Source organism: Urocampus carinirostris, chromosome 11, assembly GCF_059441175.1.
Source record: "Urocampus carinirostris isolate Australia breed hairy pipefish chromosome 11, RoL_Ucar_1.0, whole genome shotgun sequence".
NCBI classification, from domain to species: Eukaryota; Metazoa; Chordata; class Actinopteri; order Syngnathiformes; family Syngnathidae; genus Urocampus; species Urocampus carinirostris.
This window is the reverse complement of record NC_142359.1, coordinates 4,041,442-4,065,645: the sequence shown is the minus strand read 5'-3', so window position 1 is coordinate 4,065,645 and position 24,204 is coordinate 4,041,442. Positions and strand designations below refer to the sequence as shown.

Here is a 24,204-nt window from a genome sequence, read left to right as displayed (position 1 = left end):
TGCCCTTTGAAATAATTAGGAAGAAAAAGTAATTCGACGCTAGAATAAGGTTGGAGACCCCCCGGGGGGGACAGAAGACACACATTTCTCCATAAATTGATCAAGTTGACTGAAAAAATGTGGATATTATTCCGAGAGGGTCGCGGAGAAGAGAGTGTCAAGTGAGTGATTAAGGCGTGAAATCACTGGAAGGTGATTCCAGCGCCTTTGTTCGCCTTCGCTCCTCTGGACGTTCTTTCGCTAGGCGACCGGTTGCCATGCGGGCTGAAAAGGGAGAAGGATGAAAGGGGGAAGCCATTTTGGGACAGCTGGGCCAGGTCCCGTCCTGCCCCCTTTACATCCAGCTCCCGGGGGTCCCGGCAATGAGGGATCGTCTTAGGGAGGCGGCTCTTTGGGCTGGGCTCACTAAAAAAAGAGCCGTTTCGCCCGACTCCCGAGCGGTTCTTTGCAATGGTTTGGAGAGAGAGAGGGGGAGAGAGGGATATGTAAAGAAAGAGATATACACAAATTAGAATAAGAGAGAGAGAGAGAGAGAGAGAGAGAGAGAGAGATGTAAAGAAAGAGATGTACACAAATTGGAATGAGAGAGAGAGATGTAAAGAAAGAGATATACACAAATTGGAATAAGAGAGAGAGAGGGAGAGAGAGATGTAAAGAAAGAGATATACACAAACTGGAATAAGAGAGAGAGAGAGAGAGGGAGAGAGAGAGAGAGAGAGATGTAAAGAAAGAGATATACACAAATTGGAATAAGAGAGAGAGAGGGAGAGAGAGATGTAAAGAAAGAGATATACACAAACTGGAATAAGAGAGAGAGAGAGAGAGGGAGAGAGAGAGAGAGAGATGTACACAAATTGGAATGAGAGAGAGAGAGAGAGAGAGAGAGATGTAAAGAAAGAGATATACACAAATTGGAATAAGAGAGAGAGAGAGATGTAAAGAAAGAGATATACACAAATTGGAATGAGAGAGAGAGAGAGAGAGATGTATAGAAAGAGATATACACAAATTGGAATAAGAGAGAGAGAGAGAGAGAGAGAGAGATGCAAAGAAAGAGATATACACAAATTGGAATAAGAGAGAGAGAGGGAGAGAGAGATGTAAAGAAAGAGATATACACAAACTGGAATAAGAGAGAGAGAGAGAGAGGGAGAGAGAGAGAGAGAGATGTACACAAATTGGAATGAGAGAGAGAGAGAGAGAGAGAGAGAGAGAGAGATGTGAAGAAATAGATATACACAAATTGGAATAAGAGATAGAGAGAGAGAGAGAGAGAGATGTAAAGAAAGAGATATACACAAATTGGAATAAGAGAGAGAGAGAGATGTAAAGAAAGAGATATACACAAATTGGAATGAGAGAGAGAGAGAGAGAGAGATGTATAGAAAGAGATATACACAAATTGGAATAAGAGAGAGAGAGAGAGAGATGTAAAGAAAGAGATATACACAAACTGGAATAAGAGAGAGAGAGAGAGAGGGAGAGAGAGAGAGAGAGAGAGAGAGAGAGATGCAAAGAAAGAGATATACACAAATTGGAATAAGAGAGAGAGAGGGAGAGAGAGATGTAAAGAAAGAGATATACACAAACTGGAATAAGAGAGAGAGAGAGAGAGGGAGAGAGAGAGAGAGATGTACACAAATTGGAATGAGAGAGAGAGAGAGAGAGAGATGTATAGAAAGAGATATACACAAATTGGAATAAGAGAGAGAGAGAGAGAGAGAGAGAGAGAGATGCAAAGAAAGAGATATACACAAATTGGAATAAGAGAGAGAAAGAGAGAGAGAGAGAGAGATGTAAAGAAAGAGATATACACAAATTGGAATGAGAGAGAGAGAGAGAGAGAGAGAGAGAGAGAGAGAGAGAGAGAGAAAATAAGGGAAATAAATACATTGAGGACGAGAAAATGACAAAACAAGAGAGAAAGATAACAAAAATGGCAAAAAGGAGAGGAAAAAGACAAAGAGTGAGAATTGGAGAGTGAGGAAGGATAAAACTAGAGGGGATATAGAAAGATAGAGAATAGGAGAGAGAAAGAAAAACAGAAAAGACACAAAGGGAGAGAATGAAAAAGCGAGAGAGATGTAAAAAGAAAGAGAGAGAAACAAATTGGAAAGAGAGAGAGAGGGAGAAAATAAGGGAAAGAAATACATTGAGGAAGAGAGAATGACAATACAAGAGAAAGATTAAAAATGGCAAAAAAGGAGAGAAAAAAAAGTGAGAATTGGAGAGCGAGGAAGGATACAACTAGAGGGAATAGAGAATGATAGAGAATTAGACGGAGAAAGAAAAACAGAAAAGACACAAAGGGACAGAGTGAAAAAGGAAGGGAGAGAGAGAGAGAGAGAGAGGACGAGAGAGACTGAAACACAGAGACAAAGAAAAGAGAGAAAATAAGAATTACAGAGAGAGTTAGAGAGAAGGCGGGAGACAAACATAGGAGAGAGAAAGAGAGAAAGATAACTAGAGAGACAGAGAAAGGAAACAAAAAACAGAGAGAGGATGAGAGAAACTAAGAAAAAGAGAAAATAAGAGAAAGAGAAAGAAAGTGAGAGAAAGACTATATATATATAATTGGAGAGAGAGAGAGAGAGAGAGAGAGAGAGAGAGAGAGAGAGAGAAAGGGGGTGACACCGACAGAAAGAAAGAAAGAAAGAGAGAGAGAGAGAGAGAGAGAGAGAGAGAGAGAGAGAGAGAGAGAGAGAGAGAGAGAGAGAGAGAGAGAGAGAGAGAGAGAGAGAGAGAACGAAAAAAATGGAGAGAGTGACAAAGACAAAGAAAGAGAGAGAGAGAGACAGAGACAGAGAAAGAAAGAAAGAGAGAAAGAGGGAGAGAGAGAAAGAGGGAGAGAGTAAGAGAGAGCGAATTGGAGAGAGAGAGAGAGAGAAAGAGAGAGAGAGAGAGAGAAAAAAAAATTGACGGAGCGAGAGATAGTAGAGAGAGAAAAAGAGAAAAATGTAGAAAGAGAAAATCAGAGAGAGGAGAAGAGGCAGAGAAAGAGAGACAGAGAACGCCATCTCCTGATCGGCGGAGAGGCGGCTCCGGTCGCTCACTTCCAAGAGCCAGCTCATTCAGCCGTTTCGTTCACGGCTGACACATCACCGCTCTGGATGGGGTCCTGGGTGTCTTGCGGGGGAAGGGGGTGGCATTGTGTAGGGATTAGGGCTTCCTGTGTGTCACCTCATTACACGGGAGGGGTGAAAAATGGGTGGGGGGGCTAAAAGCACTGAAATGAAAGCAAAAATAAAAAGAGTGTGCATGAAAAAGTGTGGAGGGGGGGCTAGGTGATGGCCCCTCCAGCTGCAGCCACAATCACCCCCTCAGGAGCCTTTGATTCTCTTCTTCTCTGGCGTACACCTTCCATGTTCAAAAAGCCTTTGGGGCAGAAAAAGCCGAATGAGGCGCAGACAAAGAGGGAAGGACACCCCCAAACCCAACGCGCACATGCAAAATCCCCTCCCTTTCCCGAGCTAAACACACACACGCTAAACCTCTACCGAAAAAACACAGGAACGGTAAGAAATACAGCTTCCGAAATTGCAATTTGTCAACAGTTCACAGTACCACCCCAAAGAATTGCACTCTGGTGCCTTTTGTAGTGGCAACAGCAGCATCGTTTCAAATCTTATCCTCGGGGTGAAAAGGAAGAACCCGAAATCCTCAGCTTTGAAAGATATCTATCTAGACATTTATTTATCTATCTAGACATCTATTTAGACATTTATCCAGCCATTTATCTAGACATCTATCTAGACATATATTCATCCATCTAGACATTTATCTAGACATCTATCTAGACAACTATCTTTATAAACATCTAGCTATCTATCCATCTAGACATCTATCCATCTATCTAGACATCTATTTATCTATCTAGACATTTATCTAGGCATTTATCTACACACCTATCCAAACAACTATATTTATGGACATCTAGCTATCTATCCATCTAGACATCTATCTATACATCTATTTATCTATCTAGACATCTATCTATCTAGACACTTATCTAGATATCTATATAGACTACTACCTAGACATCTATCTATCTATCCAGACATTTATCTAGACATCTATCTATCTATCTATCTAGACACTTATCTAGACATCTATATACACTACTACCTAGACATCTATCTATCTAGATATTTATCTAGACATCTATTCATCCATCTAGACATTTATCTAGACATCTATCTACACATCTATTTATCTATCTAGACATATATCTATCTAGACACTTATCTAGACATCTATTTGTCTATCTTGACATCTATCTAGACATCTATCTATCTAGACACTTATCTAGACCACTATCTATCTAGACATCTAGACACTTATCTAGACATCTATTTACACTACTACCTAGACATCTATCCATCTAAAAATTTATCTAGACATCTATTCATCTATCTAGACATTTATCTAGACATCTATCTACACATCTAGTTATCTATCCAGACATATATCTATCTAGACATGTATCTAGACATCCATCTATCTATCTAGACACTTATCTAGAATCTGTCTACACATCTAGTTATCTATCTAGACATATATCTATCTAGACATCTATTTATCTATCTTGACATTATCTAGACATCTATCTATCTAGTCACTTATCAAGACATCTATCTAACTAGACATCTAGACACTTATCTAGACATCTATATACACTACTACCTAGACATCTAGACCTCTATTCATCTATCTAGACATTTACCTAGAAATCTATTCATCTATCTAGACATTTATCTAGACATGTATCTACACATCTATTTATCTATCTAGACATATATCTATCTAGACATTTATCTAGACATCTATTTGTCTATCTTGACATCTATCTAGACATCCATCGATCCATCTAGACACTTATCTAGACATTTATCTAGACATTTATCTACACATCTAGTTATCTATCTAGACATCTGTTTATCTATCTAGACACCTATCGAGACATTTATCTAGACATCCATCCATCTATCTATATAGACATCTATACAGACATCTATCCATCCAGACATGTATCCGTCTATGTAGACATCAAGCTATACATCTATCTAGATATCTATCTATCCAGACTTCTATCTATCTATCTATCTAGACATCTATCAATCTATATAAACATCTATCCATCCAGATATTTATCCATCTATTGAGACATTTATCTAGCCTTCTATGAAGACATCTATCCATCCCTTTATGAATCCCGATTTCTTTATGTGTTTGTATGTGACCTATAGGTTCTGTCTGATCTGGAAGGGCTTCGAGTCTTACAGCAGACACAAATCCACCAGATGCAGATCACAGAGGAAATTTGCAGACACAGCTGTACTATGGGCCTCCATGAGTTTCTTTAGCTAGGTTTTGTGCTTCGGAGGGGTCTCCAATGCTGGTTAGGTACTGCAGCTCCTGACCCCCGACCACTCCGAGCAGCCGAATCCAATCTTCTCCTCGATTAATGCAATTGCTGCTCAACAAACTACAGCCGTTCTGCTGCTACGGTAATAGACCAAAAAAAATGCACATCTTCGTTTCACATGTTCATTTTAATCACTTTGGGAACATATTTTTTATAAAAAAGATTTAGAAAAACATTCGGCCGGACTTTCAAAAAGGCTGCACGGTTTACGGGAAAGAGTTTCGGGGTACGCTGGTCAACAACCGTCACGAGCAGCTTTCAAGACAGGAGACGCGACACACGAGTCGCGTAGCAGCACCACAACGACGCGACGGGAAGTGAAAATAAGGCTTAGGGGTCTGACGTGTCGACAGTAAGGCCTCGTTGTGCTCATTCGAATGAAAACAGCCATTCGCTACAAAACAAACTACATCCATCACCCGTACGAGACGATGGACCTAAGTAAGACCGAGGACAGGGGTCGGTCAAGAGTACATACTAAAACACTATCTTATATGGTCTTCTCCATCTATTCAGCAGGACGCCTCATTGCCATCTGGATCAGCGTGGTCTTCCTTCTTGTCTTCCTCGGCAGTGTCACTCTTGTTGCCCTGGTCTCTCGAGGGGGCGGCCAGAACTACAGGATGAGTTTTCATGTGACCCTGCGGAGGAGAAGCAACCCTGCGTTAAAGCATGTCGTCGGTTCGAAAATACCCCGATTTCGTACCTTGAGACCGCTACGACTGGCGTACAGCTTTCCGCATTGGGAGCAGCTGTAGGGTTTTTCCGAGCGAGGGGGTTGGGAGCGTGCTGCCGGAGCAGTGACCAGGCTCGCCACACTCTCTTTTTCAAGTTCCGCCCCAGACGTTGACGGCGGTGCCGTAACCGCGGAGTCTCTATCACTGTCACCCCGGTCTGCTTCTTCTGAGACGTGAACATCAGGTACTGGGTTGCTTGTTTCTGGGCTTGCTGGAGGGGTCTGCACAGGTGAAGGAATTCCAGACGCTGCGTATTTGTAGCCGTCGTCATCTCCGATCGCACCGGTTTCATCAAGCTTCGATGTGTACGAGGGGACGGGGTCCTCCGTGCCGTTCACCGGATCGGGACCTGAGGGGATTTCGCTAGGGCTTCCCACAACAGTGTGGACTTCCTCTTGGGAGTCCTTCAAAAGGCTACCGGCATCACGGTTGTTGTCACTAAGATCCCGGGGGTCCTCAACTTCCGTCGAGGGAGAACTGTGAGCCGAAGGTGGGTTGACAACAGGCGCAGACTCCTCCGAGTCCTCCGTTTTTACGTCACAATTTGTGGCAGTCTTTACAGTATCATTTTTGGAGGTCGTCATCGTGAGAGCTAGTGGAAAAACCTGCTGAGCTTGCGCTTGTGAGCTACCAGAATCGTTGCCCAGACCATCAAGAAAGACTGCGTTTTCAATTTCTGCTTCATCTTCCGCCTGTACAGCATCTCCATTTGGGGGTATTTGCCCACCGAGGTGCAGGCGGATGTGGTGCTGGAGTACCAGGGCGTTTGTGAACTTGCGCGGGCACAACGGGCAAGAGTTAAGCGCCCGGGAATTGGCAGGTCTGGCCCGATGAGTTGCCAGGTGGGCCCTGAGGCTACCCTTGGTGGAAAAGGAGCGACCGCAGAGTTTACAAGGGAAGGGTCGCTCTCCCATGTGAGTGGCCTGGTGCAAGCGCAGGGCTCGAGCGCAGCTGAGGACCCGCAGGCATATGCCGCACTGGTTGACCAACTGAGCAGTAGGAAGAGAGGACGCGGCAGAGACAGGGGTGGTCAGGTTGACGCTCGGGACTCCTTGGCTGGCGTTGGTACCGATGCCGAGAGTGGCCAACATTTCCCTGTGATAGACACTGGAGGCGGTAGTCAGGTTATGACTGTTTGTGTTTGCTTCAGACAGGGTTTGTGCTGATGAAGACCCTTCTTGTGGCTGCTTCTCAAGCTTCTGTACCAGACGCTGAAGCTTGGAAGTGTCTGAGGTCTGAGCCAAAGAGGTGGGGGAGGAGGAGGGCGAAGACGTGGCTGCTTTTGGAAACGGCGGGAAAGGGAAAGAGAGCTGGTGCGTTGAAGCGAGGTGGGAAGACGACGGGTGGCCCGCGGGCCGCAAGAGGGCCAGGTGGTGTGGGGAGGCACCTCCCGGGAAGAGAATCTTCGGGAGGTGAGCCACTTGAGAGTAGGAAGCAGGTGTATGAAGGGCTGAGTGGGGAGGAGTGTTTTCATCAAAGCGCTGCTGCTTCATTCCTTTAAACTGGCTCGCCAATGTGGAAGAGGACATTGATGAGGTGGAAGGAGGTTGCACGGATCCCTGAGCGCCGGCAACCGTTGAGGCCCGGTTCAGTTGTAGCAGGGAATGGGCCGTTGAGAGAAGTGCCATGTCCACAGAGGGTGGCAGAGGTAGAGAGGAAGGAGAGAGCCGAGGAGATGCGCTGGATAGGAATCCAAGAGCCAGATTCTCAGTTAAGCTGGGGGGAACGCTCCCCTTCACTCCGTTAAATGACTCGTCATCTTCGGCCCGGCGCTTCCTCCGCCGGACAGCGCTGGGGGCCGAGGCGCTAGGAGTCTGCTCTGATAGTGCAGGGGGAAGCAGCGAGAGGGACAGCTCCGGGTTCTGCTCTCTGTGGCGCAGGAAATGAGCTTTGAGGTTTCCTCGTGTGGTGAAGCGACTCAGGCATACCGGACACTGGTAAGGTCTTTCTCCGGTGTGTGACCTCAGATGGATTTGAAGAGAGGAGTCACTGCTGAGAACCTTGCCGCAAAAGCGGCACATGTGCTGCGGTCGTCCAGACGCTGAAGTGGATCCTAGAGAGGAGGATGTGTACTGGAGATCTTGGGAATGGCTACCTGCAGAGAAGCTTACACCGTTGCCATGAGCAAATAAAGTGGAAGCGGAGGAGGAGCGAGGCGGCAGTCCCAAGGACAAGGAGAGTGGCTGAAGAGAGGACATGGACTGGCTTGACACCATGGATGATATGGATGAAGGGGTTTTTGTTCCGTTGACCAGCGGAACACCTTGTTTGGATTGAGGTGGCTGGTTAAACAGCGATGTCGGCAGGCCAGCTAACAGGGACGTGGTGGTTGCGGTGACACTGGCGGCAGTCGAGGGGTGCAGCAGCGAGGAAGACGTGGACTTCTGGTGACTGTCTGCAACGCTACCGCGCGGGTTGGCTTCCTGCCCCAGGACGACACCGCCGAGCTTCAAAACGTGCCTGCAGATTTCCTCCGTGATCTGCATCTGGTGGATTTGTCTCTGCTGTAGGACTCGAAGCTCTTCCAGAAGCACCGCTAGGGTGGGCGGCACCTGAAGATCTCGGGAGCCGGGCAGATTTGAGGCCCGGTGCGGAGGTGAACTGCCGTCACCGCATTGGGTAGGAAGGCATCGGGAGGACAATGAGGAGGTCGTGGTGGTGGCGGAAATGCCCATGGTCGGTGAAGCCACGGTGGAACGTGAGAGAGCCTGCTCGGCGGAAGTCTGATCCAGAGGGGGAGGCGAGTGCGTCTGCGAAGACAACGACGGGTGAGGAAAGTCCGGGGAGAGGGAAGAGTGAGTGTTCGGCAGGGAGGTTGCAAAAGTCGCAATGTGGTTGGGCCAGTGGGGTGGGGGCGAGCTTTCGTTGGGCAAGGAGGGCGCGTGGACCCCGCCGGGGGACGAGCGAGGAGCTAAAGGGGGCTGGCAGTCTTGGAGGGAATTCGGCGAGGAGGCGGATGAAGATCCCGATGAGGTGACTTCGGATCCGAGATAGGTGGATGGCGACTTGGTGCGCAGGTCATCTGTAAAAAAAACAAGGAAACGCCAGTAAGCCAGGACTCTCAAACAGAATTATTGGTGAAGTCCTCATCTCAAATCTAGTCTTAAAGTGGACATATCCGGCTTGTTAGCGATAGAGTTGTGATGTCCCAAGAAATTGTAGCGAACAGCGATTGCCTAACACTCATTTCCGCTTGGAAGATTGTGGCTTTTCCCTAGCTCCTGGTTTGCATCGGGGCTGCCGAGGGCTTTCCTATTTGGTTTACTTCTGGTTGGTGCTCCTTTGCGTTTGGCCGTCTAGCCTAGCGCTAGCGCCGGTCTTTGCCACGTCCCTGGGTTTGTTTATTCCCGGCCATATCGTGTTTGTTGCAGTAACCGTTGCTGCGTTTTGTTGTTGGTCTCAGGCAGTGTTCCCTCTAAGCTGCGCGCACATTCTCAGCGCACAAGAAAATCGAGCCAGCGCACAAAAATCAGGGCTCAAAATTACTAATTAAGAAGCGACTTAAGTCAAAGTGAAGGTAAAAATACACGGGTTCCCCTGACGTTGTGTCCTAAATGCGGTATTTTGAAGTCGAGTCGAAGTAGCACGAAGTTGAGTAAAGTTAGTAGAGTTTGTCGAGAACCGGCTTTTTCGGCTCGGATCACTAAAAGGAACCGGCTCTTTCGGGTCCTAAACGGCTCTTCGGGTTGTTTTTGCTTCTTTAATCCCAACATGACCAAATTTTATGTAAAACTATGCACAAAATGAAGGGGGGAATAGAACAAAGAAGAAAAAAATACCAAAATGAAAAAGTAGTGAAAAGCTGAGAAAAAAAAGAAACAAAAGGAAGAGGAAAAAAAGAAGAAAAAATTAGGAAAAAGCTAGAAAAAAAAGAAAAGAAAGAAATGTAGGAAAAAAAGTAAATAGAGAACAAAAAAAAAGTAACAGCTCGGAAAAAATAAACACAAAAAAAGGAAAAAAAAAAGAAAAAAAACAGGGAATAATAAGAAAAAGTTTGTGTTGCATTCAATTCCAATGATATCAAGTGAATCTTGTTGCCTTCCACTCAACAAGAATGCTCAGACCCGGGGAAAATCACAGGGAACATTGGTCCCAGGTTATCCTGGCTGCTCACTGCCTGTTTTTTCGTAGGCCAGCCTCGAGTTTTTACGCCAGGGTTGCGGCTGCCCTTCCTTGATCAGTCCCGGTTAACTCCCCCATTGGCGTGTCTCTGTGATCTTTTTGCCTGTTAGTTCCTTTTTGTCTGCTCGCCCTTTGTGGTACTATTACTGCGACACAACTAGCCCCAAGAAAACCACCAGAACCTAGCTTAAAACACTCATAACCTCTTCAAATAATTAACACGTAAAACAATATGGCGACTGGCTTGCCGGGGTGCTGGTGTTCCTCCGATGTTCCTCAACCTGGTCCACAAATTTTGGACCAGGTTGAGACAAAAAATGCCTTTCATGTTATGACAGGTTTCTCTCTCGCTGACTTTTTTTTTTTTAATTATGCACCCAGCATTCGTCTTTGTCCCTCTACCTTTTCTCTCTTTTCTCTCTTGAAAGTGCTGTGCTAGATTCTTGACCCTAGGGATTAGTAATAACTTTATATACCCTCAAAGTATTTTGGACATAAAATGTCCACGCCTTTGCGGTGCTATGACTGTTATTCACGATTTATTTTTCTTAATTTTTACTATCCCTCAGAATTTTCAGGTGGTCCTCTTCTTTAAACCCCTGCTTTTCCTGTCAACATTTGTCGGATCGTTTGTGAACCTACGCGACACGCTAGGCAAGCTTTTGTGACTCCTGACTCTATCCTGCCCCGTTTCCTGCCTGATACCTGTTGCCGACCTCTTTTCTGGACCCGTTTCTGTTTTTGCTCCTCCGCCCCGGCCATCGACCTGTTTTTGCCCTGTTTCCTGCCTGATACCTGTTGCCGACCTCTTTTCTGGACCCGTGTCTGTTTTTGCTCCTCCGCCCCGGCCATCGACCTGTTTTTGCCCCGTTTCCTGCCTGATACCTGTTGCCGACCTCTTTTCTGGACCCGTGTCTGTTTTTGCTCCTCCGCCCCGGCCATCGACCTGTTTTTGCCCCGTTTCCTGCCTGATACCTGTTGCCGACCTCTTTTCTGGACCCGTTTCTGTTTTTGCTCCTCCGCCCCGGCCATCGACCTGTTTTTGCCCTGTTTCCTGCATGATACCTGTTGCCGACCTTTTTTCTGGACCCGTTTCTGTTTTTGCTCCTCCGTCCCGGCCATCGACCTGTTTTTGCCCCGTTTCCTGCCTGATACCTGTTGCTGACCTCTTTTCTGGACCCGTTTCTGTTTTTGCTCCTCCGCCCCGGCCATCGACCTGTTTTTGCCCTGTTTCCTGCCTGATACCTGTTGCCGACCTCTTTTCTGGACTCGTTACCGCCTTTGTTCCTCCGTCCCGGCCATCGACCTGTTTTCTCGCTGTCCCTCGCTCGACACTTCCGCGTTCCTGCTATCTTCCACCCGTGACCGACGATCATCGGATCATGGACGCAAGTCCTGTTCTCCCTCTTAATAAAAACTGAGTAAAACGAACGCAATTGGGTCCCGTCTCCGTTCCTGGTCTGTGACACATATATGCTTTTTAAATAGCCCTTTAGTGTTTTTTGTGTTTTTTTTTTAATGGTAACTCATCAAAACCGTACGAAATACAAAATTTCTTTGGTTTATGGTCCAATTTTCAACCCTTCAAAATAAAAGAAGACCTTAAAATTTCCCTTCAATTCTTAAAAAAAATAGTGTCAATAATGGAAAATTGTCACTCATTTTAACTATAAAAGATGTAAATGTTTATACAGTCTTGATTCACTTCGATTTGGTTACAAAAGACTGGCTTGAATTTAGTTTCAAAAATCACCTTTCTTCCTTCCAAGTCCTCACAAATAAATGTAAAATTTGGGGTTGGCTTCGGGTTCGGTCCTGCAAAACAAGTTGATAGTCGTGCTCGGGTCGGGTCGGGCTTTAATACCTGCGGGCCTGAGAACTGTGATGGCCGGAAGGGTACTTCATTTATCTCAACTTTACTTTTTGCGTGTCGGTAAAATTCACCTAAAGGATTACTTGAAAAAGGGGTGTCAAACTCATTTTAACTTGGGGGCCACACGGTAGAAAAAAAAAATGGTCGCCTGGGTCAGTCCAATACAAAGGACGAAAGGAAGGGAGGGGAAAAAGAGAGAAAGAGAGAGAGAGAAATAAAGAGAGAAAGAAAAAGAAAGAAAGAGAAAGAAAACAAGAAAACAAGAAAGACAGATAGACAGACAGAAAGAAAGAAAGAAAGAACGAGAGAATGAGAAAGAAAGGGGAAAGAGAGCGTGATAGCAAGAGGGAAAGAGAGAGAAATAAAGAGAAAGAGAGAAAAAAAGAAAAAAAAAATACTGAGAGACAAATAAGGAGAAGCAAGGCAGAGACAAATAGAAGAAAAATAAAGAAAATATAGAAAAAAGCGAACTGTAGAGAGTGAGGAAGAGAAAAAAAAGAGAGAAGACAAAAAAGGAGAAAGCAAAAAACAAAGAGGGGCATGAAAAGAAAGACAGAGAAAAGGAAAGGGAGAATAAGTGAGAGGGAGATAAAGATTGAGAAAAAAACAGAGCAAAAAAGAAAAGAGAAGAAATATTAAAAGAAAAATAGTGAGAAAATAAGAAAAAAAAAGAAAGACAGAGAGAAAGAGAAAGACACATAGGAAGAGAGAGTCGAAGAGAGAGTCAAAGAGACAGAGAGAGAAGGAACAAAAGAATAAGAGAGAAATGTAAAATAAAAAGAGGGAGAGAGAAAGTGAGAGAGAGAAAAAGGTAGTGAAAAAACAGAGAAAATGAAAAAAGAAGACATATTAAGAGACAAAAAGATAAAAAGGAAAGACATTGAGAGAGACAAGGGCAGAGAAAGAAAGAAAAATAGAGAGAGAAGGAAAGAGAGAATAAGTGCTTAACATAAAATAAAGAGAGGGAGAAAAAAAAAGTACAACTACAGCGTCTTTGCGAGTAACGCCGGGCTTTAGCCGCACCAAGTGGCTGACATTCAACACGCAGCTCGTTTTTATCCTGTGCTTCTCACAGGCGCGTGGTTAACCCCCCCGACTTCAAACGAAAAAAACGCCTGGAAGTTTTCAAACTCGCCACAAAAGCTCTTCGTCCACCTTGTTGCCACGGCAACACATAGCCCAGGACAATGGGCGTCGCCACGACAACTCCGAACGTCTCTTAAATCCCCCCCCGTCCGTCCGTCCCCGTCCCCTTCCCACTCTGTCTTTCATCTCACCCTTCCCCCTCCACGTCACCCAGGAGGTCAAGGGTCAAGCCGGGCCGAGGGCCAATCCACTGTCCGCACCCTCTTATTGGTCAACTCCTCTCACCTTTGCTACTCGGGGGTCAAATTCTTTCGCAATCTCCAGCGCAAAGTAAAAAAAAAAAAAGGACTAGCGCGTGTGTGTGCGGGGGGACGGGGGGGATTACGACAATGGAGGGAAACGTAACCATTATCTCCCGAGGAGGTAAAAAGACAATAAACTAACGTCCTTACTGTAAAAGTCCAAGGCTTTTCATTTCTTTTCAAAAATCGCCTTTCTTCCTCCCAGATCCTCCCATATAAGGCATCATGAACCATCTCCATCCACTTTAGCCAATGAAAAGCTCTCTGTAAAACGGACATTCCCATGCTAGTGATTCTCAGTTATTTTTAATCGCGCCTCCCTCAGAAGAAGAAAACCTCTCGGGCATATTTGGCTTCATGCTGTCTGCTGCCAACCTTTTCAAACAGAGAAATCTCACCGGCATTTTCCCATCTATCTTTTCGGGAGACTTCCACTTTCGTTTTCCTCTTTATTACTTTATTATTTTATCTTTATCGCCCGTCTACTCATTTTTGTTAAATATTTTTTTCATTTGTGTCTACATTTTATTCTCAATCTCTCGGCTATGTATGTGCAAATTGGCTTGGGGGCCACACGGTAGAAAAAACATGGTCAAGAGAAAGAAGGGGATAAAGAGAAGGAGGGAGAAGGGGAGGAAGAAAAAGAGGTAGGAAGGAAAAGCGAAAGAAAAAACAGAGAGAGAGAAGCAGAGGAAGAGAAAGAGTGGGTAGGAGATCAAGAGAAAGAAGGGGATAAAGAGAAGGAGGGAGAAGGGAAGGAAGAAAAAGAGGTAGGAAAGAAAAGCGAAAGAAAAAACAGAGAGAGAGAAGCAGAGGAAGAGAAAGAGAGGGTAGGAGATCAAGAGAAAGAAGGGGATAAAGAGAAGGAGGGAGAAGGGAAGGAAGAAAAAGAGGTAGGAAAGAAAAGCGAAAGAAAAAACAGAGAGAGAGAAGCAGAGGAAGAGAAAGAGAGGGTAGGAGATCAAGAGAAAAGAAGGGGATAAAGAGAAGGAGGGAGAAAGGAAGGAAGAAAAAGAGGTAGGAAAGAAAAGCGAAAGAAAAAACAGAGAGAGAGAAGCAGAGGAAGAGAAAGAGAGGGTAGGAGATCAAGAGAAAGAAGGGGATAAAGAGAAGGAGGGAGAAGGGGAGGAAGATAAAGAGGTAGGAAAGAAAAGCGAAAGAAAAAACAGAGAGAGAGAAGCAGAGGAAGAGAAAGAGTGGGTAGGAGATCAAGAGAAAGAAGGGGATAAAGAGAAGGAGGGAGAAGGGGAGGAAGAAAAAAGAGGTAGGAAAGAAAAGCGAAAGAAAAAACAGAGAGAGAGAAGCAGAGGAAGAGAAAGAGAGGGTAGGAGATCAAGAGAAAGAAGGGGATACAGAGAAGGAGGGAGAAGGGGAGGAAGAAAAAGAGGTAGGAAAGAAAAGCGAAAGAAAAAACAGAGAGAGAGAAGCAGAGGAAGAGAAAGAGAGGGTAGGAGATCAAGAGAAAAGAAGGGGATAAAGAGAAGGAGGGAGAAGGGAAGGAAGAAAAAGAGGTAGGAAAGAAAAGCGAAAGAAAAAACAGAGAGAGAAGCAGAGGAAGAGAAAGAGAGGGTAGGAGATCAAGAGAAAGAAGGGGATAAAGAGAAGGAGTGAAAGAGAGAAAGAATGAGAATAAAAGAGAGAGAGTTAAGCAGAGATGCTATACCATCGGACCCATTCTCTGCCCATGAGAGCGCCGCTGCCCCCTAATGGAGTGGAGGTGCTATGCACTTTTTCTGCAACAGTAAAAAAAAAAATGTTTTTAAATCCTGATTTCAAACGCACCCCCACCCCTCTATTTTAGAACTACTGCTTTATACAAATATAGGTACTGTCTCTTTAAAAAATGGTGCCAAATTGCGTCAATGATGCCATCTTCTGGCTTAAAACAGCATTGCAGCCAAGTTGCTTGTGTGGCGCGTGCGCGTACGTGCATTTCTTAGACACACTCTCTCTTTCTTCTTCTCTGTCTTTCTCTCCCTCTTTCCTTTTCTATCTCTCATTTTCTCGATTTCTTTTTCTCTCTTATTCTCCATCTCTTTTTTTCTCCCTTTTCTTTCTCTCTCGATTTATCATTCTCTCTTCCTGAATGTATCTCTCGCCCCTCTCTTTCTCCCTCTCACCTCTCTCTCTATCTCTAAAAAACACTATTCTTTTATATATTTTGGGTGGTTTGGGTTCGGACTCAATTTGAAACAATCCTTCTCTTTCTTCTTCTCTGTCTTTCTCTCTTTCCTTTTCTATCTCTCATTTTCTCGATTTCTTTTTCTCTCTTATTCTCCATCTCTTTTTTTCCCTTTTTTTTCTCTCTCGATTTATCATTCTCTCTTCCTCAATGTATCTCTCTCACCTCTCTCTCTATCTCTAAAAAACACTATTCTTTTTTTATATTTTGGGGGGTTTGGGTTCGGACTCCATTTGAAACAATCCTTCTCTTACTTTCACCATCTTACTTTCACCATTTTCAAGCTAAACTAACAGAAAACCTCGAGCATGAGCATGAAATGGATCTTTTTTTCTTTTTTTTTTACCATTTTTTTCTTTTTTTTTAGATCTTATTTTGCGTAGAGAGTTTTAAAAACTATTTGAAAACATTGTTTTTTGTAGAAAACCCGATTTGGCCCCACCTAACCCAGACCCTATTGAGACCCCCGGAATAGACAACGATTGTTTTAATCATGACAGATTTTTCCTATTTACTACTTTTCTCTTTTTAGAAATATAATTTGGGATTTTTGGGGTTTATATGCCGGAAAATTTCAAGATATTATTTAAATTCCCGGGGTCCTTTTTTTGGGCAAAATGTCTCAAAGACACAAAAACTTTGCACTCCGCAGCAGTAGAAAAAAAGGGTGCGAGGGGCGCCATTGAAAGATCTATACAATGGGAAAAAAAGCACAGGATTGCACTCCACCCCCCGCAAATCCCCCTAGAAGCCCCCTCCCCCAAGACCCCCCAAAACACAATCAAAGACCTTTAGGAGCCTGTTGCTTAGTCGTGATTGGAATTCTGGATCTCTTTTAGGAAACCGTCTCTTTCGGCTCGGCTCATTAAAAAGAGCCGTTTTTTGGGGGGGGGGGGGGGGGGGGTCCTGAACGGCTCTTTAGATTGTCTTAGTTGCTTTCATCTATATGATAGAAATGAATGTAGAACATTATGCATGAAATGACAAAAAAAACTAAAAGATAAAAAGAAATTAAAAAAAAAGTAGAAAGAGGAAAAGGAAAAAATGGAAGAAAATAAGAAAAAAGAAGAGAAGAAAAGTGTGTTGAAAAAGAAACAAAAGAAGAAACACAGAGAAAAAACTGGAAAGAAGAAATAAAAAAGAACAAAAAGCTAGGAAAAAAAAGAGAAAAAAGCATTAGAAAAGGGAAAAAAAGAGAAGACAAAGAGAAAAAATAAAAGACAAGAAAAGTAAAAAGCTTGTGTTGAAAAATAAAAGAAGAACGGAAAGAAAAAGAAAAAAATAAAAAAAAATAAAAAGAATAAAAGAAAAACGGAAGCAAGAAAGTAAAAAAGAACAAAAAAGCTAGGAAAAAAAAGAGAAAAAGGCATTAGAAAAGGGAAAAAGGAAAAGAAAATGAGAAAAAAATAAAAGACAAGAAAAGAAATAAAAGGCTTGTGTTGAAAAAATAAAAGAAGAAACAGAGAAAATGGAAACAAAAAAGAAAAAAAGAACAAGAAAAGCTAGGAAAAAGAAAACAAAATAAGAAAAAGGAAAAGAAAAAAGGAAAAAAATTGAAAAAAAGAAAAGAAACAGAGAAAAAATGGAAAGAAAAAAGAACAAAAAGCTGGGAAAAAAAGAAAAAAAGCATTAGAAAAGGGAAAAAAGAAAACAAAATAAGAAAAAAGAAAAGACAAGAAAAGAAGTAAAAAGCTTGTGTTGAAAAAGAAAAGAAGAAACAGAGAAAAATGGAAACAAGAAAGAAAAAAAGGACAAAAAAAGCTAAGAAAAAAAAGTAGCAAAAGGAAAATAATAAAGGAAAAAATATAAAAAAGGAAAAGAGAAAGAAAAAACAGAGAAAGGCAGAGGAAGAGAAAGAAGGGGATAAAGTGGAGTGAAAGACAGAAAGATTAAGAAATCAAGAAAGAAGGAGAATAAAAGAGAGAGTTAAGCAGAGAAAGAACGGAGTGAAAGACTGAAATTAAGATAAGAGTCTCAGCTCTTCTTAGGTGGGGGAGTCAACTCTTGAAAGTAAACGACGGGAGCCGGTTCACAGGGCCGTTTCGTTCCCAAACGACACATCACTACAATTCCCCCCACAAACACAATGAAATACCTTTAGAAGCCTGTTGCATGCACCCCCCCCCCCCCCCCCCACTAAGTGGACCCCCACCCCCCAAAAAAACTCGAAATAAGAAAATCCAAATAAATATAATGATAATAAATCACATTTGAGCAGTTTGTAAATGAAAAGAATAATTCCTTACCGTCAGCGAGAAGCTTCGGGGCCCCCGGCTCGGCATTGACGAGATGTTGGGGTCTCTTCTGCTTCCGGCGTGACATGATTCACGACGAGCTAAGAGGAGCTCGGAGGAGGTGCGGAAGGAGGAGATAGAAGGAGGAGGAGGAAGGAGGAGGCGCCACCTCCAACGAGGCATCCACGACTTCTCCGAAGTACCTGCGAAGTTTGCACGGGGGAAAAAAATCCACCAGAAGGAAAAAAACCCAGAGAGAGGATCTCTTGCTGCTTGTCATAAGAGGCTTCAGTGAGTGTGCGGGGTTTACCCCCAAAATCCCGTCGCCCCCCCCCCTGAAAGACACAAAAACTTGTCGGATTTGCGCCCCTCCTCTCCCCGCATGGAGAGGAGAAGGCGCTCACACGCAAAAAAACACGCACAACCGCTCCTTGTTCTCTCCTATTTGCATTTCAATGGACCCCCCCCCCCTCCTCCTATGGCGTCATTTTTTTTAGTCAACTCCCCCCGCCCAAAATGGAGGAGTGGAACGTAACAGGTGCTCCGCGTGGCGCACAGGTTGTTTCCCGAGTCGAAAAGGGAACAAAAAATGGAATCGGGGGCAGTGGAGAGGAGTGATAAGGGATTCGGTCTCTCTGGAGAGGAGCGGGTGGGGAAAAGAGTCGCAAGCGGCTCAGAGAGAAGGAAGGAGAGAGAAATGGGCAGAGAGAGAGTAAGCAAGAGCGAGCGAGAGAAAAGGCGAGAAAGAGGGAGAAAGCGAGAGAAGCAGAGAGCGATGGAGAGAAGGCAAGAGAGAGGGAGAGAGAGAGAAAGAAAGGTGAGAGAGCGAGAGGGAAAAAGAGAAGGAGAGAGAGATATAGAGAGAGACAGACCAACAGAGCAAGAGAGTGGGGGAGAGAGCAAGAGAGCGAGAAAGTGAGAGAGAGATTGAGAATGAGGTATAGAAAAAAAGAGAGAAATAAGATGAGAGGGAGAAAGAGAGGCGAGAGCGCATGCGAGAAAGACACATTGAGGAAGAGAGAATGATAAATCGAGAGAGGAGGAAAAAAAAGAGAAAAAAAAGAGAAAACAGAGGGAAAGAGCAAGAAAGAGAAGGTGAGAGAGAGAGGTGAGAGAGAAATGGAGAGAGAGAGAAAGCGAGCCCGATATAGAGAGAGACAGAAGTGGAGAGCAAGAGAAAGTGGGAGAGAGAAGGTGAGAGAGAGATGGAGAATGAGTGATAGAGAGAAAGAGAAAATGAGAGAGATGAGAGAGATGGGCGAGAGCGCGCGTGAGAGAGATGGGCAAGACAAATTGAGGAAGAGTTAATGATAAATCAAGAAAGGAAGAGAAACAAAGAGAAAAAAGAGAGAAAGATAGAACAGGGGGAGAGCAAGAGAGAGAAGGTGAGTGAGGGATGGAGAATGAGAGAGGGAGAAAGAGAGAGAGAGGGGCAAGAGCGTGCAAAAGAGAGATACATTGAGGAAGAGAGAATGATAAATCAAGAAAGATTGAGAGAAAAGAGAAAGATAAAGCTAAAGAGAGAAAGAAAAGACAAATATTGAGAAAGAAAGAGAAAAAGGCAGAGATAAAGAAAGATAATTAAAGAGAGAGAGAAAGCGGGGAAGAGTGATAACAACAAAGAGACAATGAAAGAAACAACAATACAGACAGAGCAATTGAGAAAGATAAAAGGAGAAAGAGAAAATTAGAGAATAAGAGGAAAAAAGAGAGAAAAAGAGAGCGAGACAGAGAAGAAAGATTTAAAGAAAAAGAGAAACACAGATCAAGGAATACATACATAAATGTGGAGATAAGGAGAGAAACATGAGACCAGCAGAGGGGTGGAAAGACAGCAAGAGAGAGAAATATAGAGATAAAGGAGATTTAGAGAGGAAGAGTGAAACAGAGATCTATATTTAGAGTGAGAGAGAGAGGGAGAAAAAGAGTGAATCAAAGATAGAGAAGGATAAAAGAAAAAGATAGAAAAACAGTGGGCAAGACATCATTTGAGAGAAAGTGAGGAATAAGTAAAAAAGAGAATCGGACAGAGAGAGAGAGAGAGAGAGAGAGTGAGAGCGTTTGAAAGGAACGGACTCCTTATAGATGGAGAGCGGGCTCTCGTCGTTCACTCGAAAGAGCCGGCCCATAATCTCCTTTCGTTCGCCAACAACCCATCACTCGTAAAGCTCACCAACTGCTTTTTTGGGGAAGGTCGAGCCACCGCAAATCCACCCTGCACACTTTCAGGAACGCATTAAAGAGGCAGCGAGTGAATAAATGGCAAGACGTGTCACAGCGCGGGACGCGGTCGAGTGAGCATGTACCCCCTATCGGATCCAGGCCGGATCTCGTAGTGAGCTGCACAATCCTCTCCTTTCACCTTCTCCTTTCTCCCGGACCTTTGGGTATAAAAGAATAAGGAGCCGACAAGGAGACATTTTGAACCCGAGCGAAGAAACGTACACCTCAACAAGAAAGCCGACATTTTCACACGGGGGCAGATTTATTTTCTCTAAAAATGTCACTAAGTGTACTCCATCGAAAACGGCTAAATTGGTGACGTTGGAGTCTCTGGGAAGCCTGTTTCTCAAGTCCTTTAGATTTCTCCTATTGGCCATCTTCTCGCCGCATAATGGCGTGCCGACTCCTCCCATGGGCGTGCCAAGGAAGCCCCCCCTCCTGGGCGTCGCAATGTTTGGAATACTCAAAACAACACCTAGCGTTTCTACGTCATCAGGGCCATTCTGCGTCTGGATGTGCTGATTATCTTATCAGCCTTACGTCCCGTTCCCGCCGTTCCTGTAAACAACATTTTCCACCAGGGTGCCCTGACATTGAACTACAGCCCAGCCAGTGAATATCTTTTGCATTCAATGTAATTTGTAGTCAATCGTATAGAATCCTTTATAGTCCAATGTATAAAATCCTTCAACACTCATGTACTATAGAAATCCCAGTTATTTAGGACTCCAAACTCCACTCACCTTCAGAAAAAACGGCAAAATGGGATTGGTTGTTTCTTGATTCCTGAGAAAGTTGTATAGCACAACAAGGGGAAGGGATATGGGTAAAGACAAAATGGCTACCAACTATTTGGAACGGACTTCCGGGGAGAAAGTCAGAAGCTTTTCAGCAGCAGTCAGAAGAAAACAGTCATCAACACAACCCAGAAAATCAGTGGCTGCTCTTTACCCAGTCCGAATGTCTTTGCCAGCTCGCGGTACCACAGCAGCGCCGACAAAATTACAAAGGACTTTTCATCAACCCGGTTTTCCAGACATCGAGGCGAGGTGGTGGAGCCCACGTGGGGCTTCCCTGGCAAGCCCATGGGAGGAGCCGGGACAACATCCTGCGGAAAGACGTGGGCCGAGAGGAGAAGGCTGGAGGAGTTCATAGGAGGCTGGACAGAGACTCCGACGACATCGATTCGACTAATTCGGCCGTATTCGATGGAGTAGACCACAGGTGCCAAACAGGCGGCCCGCGGGCCAAATTAGGCCCGCTAAAGGATTGAATCCGGCCCGCGAGACAACACTCAGAGAAGTGCAAGACAAAAACAAGCTGCAGGTTAAAATATATCAATTTGATGTTGCCAAAGCTAGGTGCCTCGAACAGAGACACTACTTGTATTTCTTTTTTTTTTCTCTCTCTCTCTCTTTTCCATCCCTTTTCTCCCACTTCCTGTTTCTTTCACTCTCTGTGTCTCTCTTTTTTTCTTCCTTTGTTGCTCTTTGTCTCTTTCTCGCTCTGTGTCATTTTAACTACTTTTCCTCTAACTTCCTTGTTCCCTTTTCTTTCTTTTCTCTTTCTCTCTTCATACCCTTTCTGCTTTCTTTTCTTTTCCCTCCTTCTTTCTTTCTATTTATCTTTGGATTTCTTTCTTCCTCTCCCTTTCTTTTTCCCCTCTCTCACGACTTTTTATCTCTTTTGTTTCTCACGCTCTCTCTCTCTCTTTCTTTGTCCTGCCCTCTCTGCTTTTCCCTCTGTCTTTCTCTTATTTCTTTATCTCTCTTTTTCTTTCTCTTTAATCTACTAGTCCAGCCCCCGCCAGAAGGTTTGTTCTAACGTGTGTCCCCCGTGCTGCAGATCCCAGGGCTATCACCCCCCTAAACAAGCTCACAAAAAATAGTTATCATATCATGTCTTATCTGGACATTTGAATGCTGTTAAATGTTATCTATACACTGTTTTTCTAATTCCACTTTTGTCTTCAAGTACTGCCTTGTAAATATTTTTGCCATTTTATCCCAACATGCTCCCGGACTTCCTGTGCGGAGTTTGTATGTTCTCCCCGTGCTTACGTGGGTTTCCTCCGGGCACTCCGGTTTCCTCCCACATTCCAAAAACATGCATTTCAGGTGAATTGGCCGGTCCAAATTGTCCCTAGGTGTGAATGAGCGAGTGAGTTGTCTGTCCCCGTGTGCCCTGTGATTGGCTGGCAACCAGTTCAGGGTGTCCCCTGCCCACTGCCCGGAGATGGCTGGGATGGGCTCCAGCACCCCCGCGACCCTAATGAGGATAAGCGGTGCAGCTAATGAGATGATTTTTATCCTATTTTTGTCTTATAAGGCTTTAATGCGTGTTTATTCTGGAGTGCCACGTCTAATCTCGTTGTAAACAATGTGGATTATGTTGTTACCAATAACAAAAGACAATTTTAATTCTAAATTCCACATTCATCCAAGAAAAACGACCGTGGTTTGGAAACATGTCTATAAAAACAACCGTTTTTAAACATTACAGTTCGGCATTATACCAGAAGGAGGCGCTGTTGTTCGAGTTATTTCTGCTGTAACGGAGGAGCTGGTCCGACGTCAAGTACTAATAAATACCAGCAGATGGCGCTACCCAGCAAATCTATTTCAGCAAATGAAATTTCAAGGAAATTGAATTGGTTATTTTTGCGTTCTCTTCCTTTGAGACTATCATGATGACATCCCCCGATCTGTAACCGACATGAGGGCAAGGAAAAACTCAAAAACTCTCAAAGAAGTTGATTGTTAAGGCACCGATTCACATTGAATTTGGGATTTTCTAATGAACAATTACCTCCAGAACCAGGTATAGAACTGTTCTTTTTTTTGCCAAGCACATCAGAAATTTCGACTATCATAAGTTTATTATTTTTGTCTTTTTCGAAAGTCTTTCCTCCCTTGGAATAATTAATAATTCAAGAACAATATATTCATTAGAAATAAGGGCTATCAAGGTGAATGATTTGACTTAAAATATTATGTTCAGACTAATGGGCCTATACATTATCCATCCATTTGCACTGCTTATCCTCAGTAGGGTCACGGGGGTGCCGGAGCCCCTCCCGGTCATCTTCAGGCAGTGGGCAGGGGACACCCTGAACTGGTAAAAATTAATTTAATGAGTGCAATCACTTGAAGGAGCTGTGCAGAATTTGAAACTTTGCTATCTCTGCCGCCATCTCCTGGCTTAAAGTTATGATTGCAACCATAGTCAGCTCGTTCATGATGCACGTGCAAGTACGTGCGTTTCTTAGACACGCTCCAATAAACGCTTCTTTTTTTTAAATCTTTCCTAAGGTCTGACTTTTGTACTTGCGAAAGCCTTGTGTAACTTTCCTCATTTTCATGCTATCCATCCATCCATTATTTGCACCGCTTATCCTCAGTAGGGTCGCGGGGGTGCCGGAGCCCATCCCAGCTATCTTCAGGCAGTGGGCAGGGGACATCTTGAACTGTTTACCAACCAGTTGCAGAGACAACTCACTCGCTCATTCCCACCTAGGGACAATTTGGACCGGCCAATTAACCGATAAACCCACTCAAGCACAGGGAGAACCTGCAATCTCCACACAAGGAGGCTGCGTTAGCTGGACTTGAACCCTGAGCCTCTGCACCGTGGGGCTGCGCGCTAACCACCCAGCTGCCGTGCCGCTCACCTATACATTGAAATGCTTTACAAGCTTTAAGAACAATCCTGATTTTAGAGTTAACTCCAGAAAAATCAAACCTCTAAACCAGGTCTCCCACTTCTTTTAGCTGACAGCTATTTTTATCAGGTTCGATTCCCGGCTCCTTCGTGTTATAGGTCGAAGTGTCCTTGGGCAAGGCACTGAATACCTAATGCCCCCAATCAGCAGGTAGGCGCCTTGCATGGCTGCTACTGGTGTGTGAGTGTGAATGGGTAAGTATGAATTACATTGTAAAGCGCTTCAAGAGGTGTTCAGTGACTTGAAAAGCGCTATAGAAATGCAGACCATTTACTATTTAGCATCTTGATTATCCTCAA

General features: G+C 44.1%; 1 protein-coding gene across 1 annotated transcript; it reads right to left on the bottom strand.

The window, feature by feature from the left end:
- Positions 1-5,533: 5,533 nt before the first annotated feature.
- LOC148356228 (uncharacterized) lies at positions 5,534-18,266 on the bottom strand. The gene is made up of 3 exons (XM_088347293.1): positions 17,974-18,266; positions 6,132-9,184; positions 5,534-6,066 (listed from the first exon to the last, which is right to left on the bottom strand). Exons 1-3 carry the CDS (start codon positions 18,047-18,049, stop codon positions 5,938-5,940), a joined length of 3,258 nt encoding a protein of 1,085 aa, XP_088203419.1. The 5' UTR covers positions 18,050-18,266; the 3' UTR covers positions 5,534-5,937.
- Between the last annotated feature and the right edge of the window lie 5,938 nt (positions 18,267-24,204).

Bases quoted from the DNA above. Each gene is read 5' to 3' on its own strand.
- LOC148356228 (XM_088347293.1), bottom strand. From the start codon at position 18,049: ATGTCACGCCGGAAGCAGAAGAGACCCCAACATCTCGTCAATGCCGAG. The intron at 9,185-17,973 runs GTAAGGAATTAT...TTTTTTTTACAG, and splicing joins CCCGAAGCTTCTCGCTGACG to ATGACCTGCGCACCAAGTCG. The intron at 6,067-6,131 runs GTACGAAATCGG...TCTCCTCCGCAG, and splicing joins CCAGTCGTAGCGGTCTCAAG to GGTCACATGAAAACTCATCC.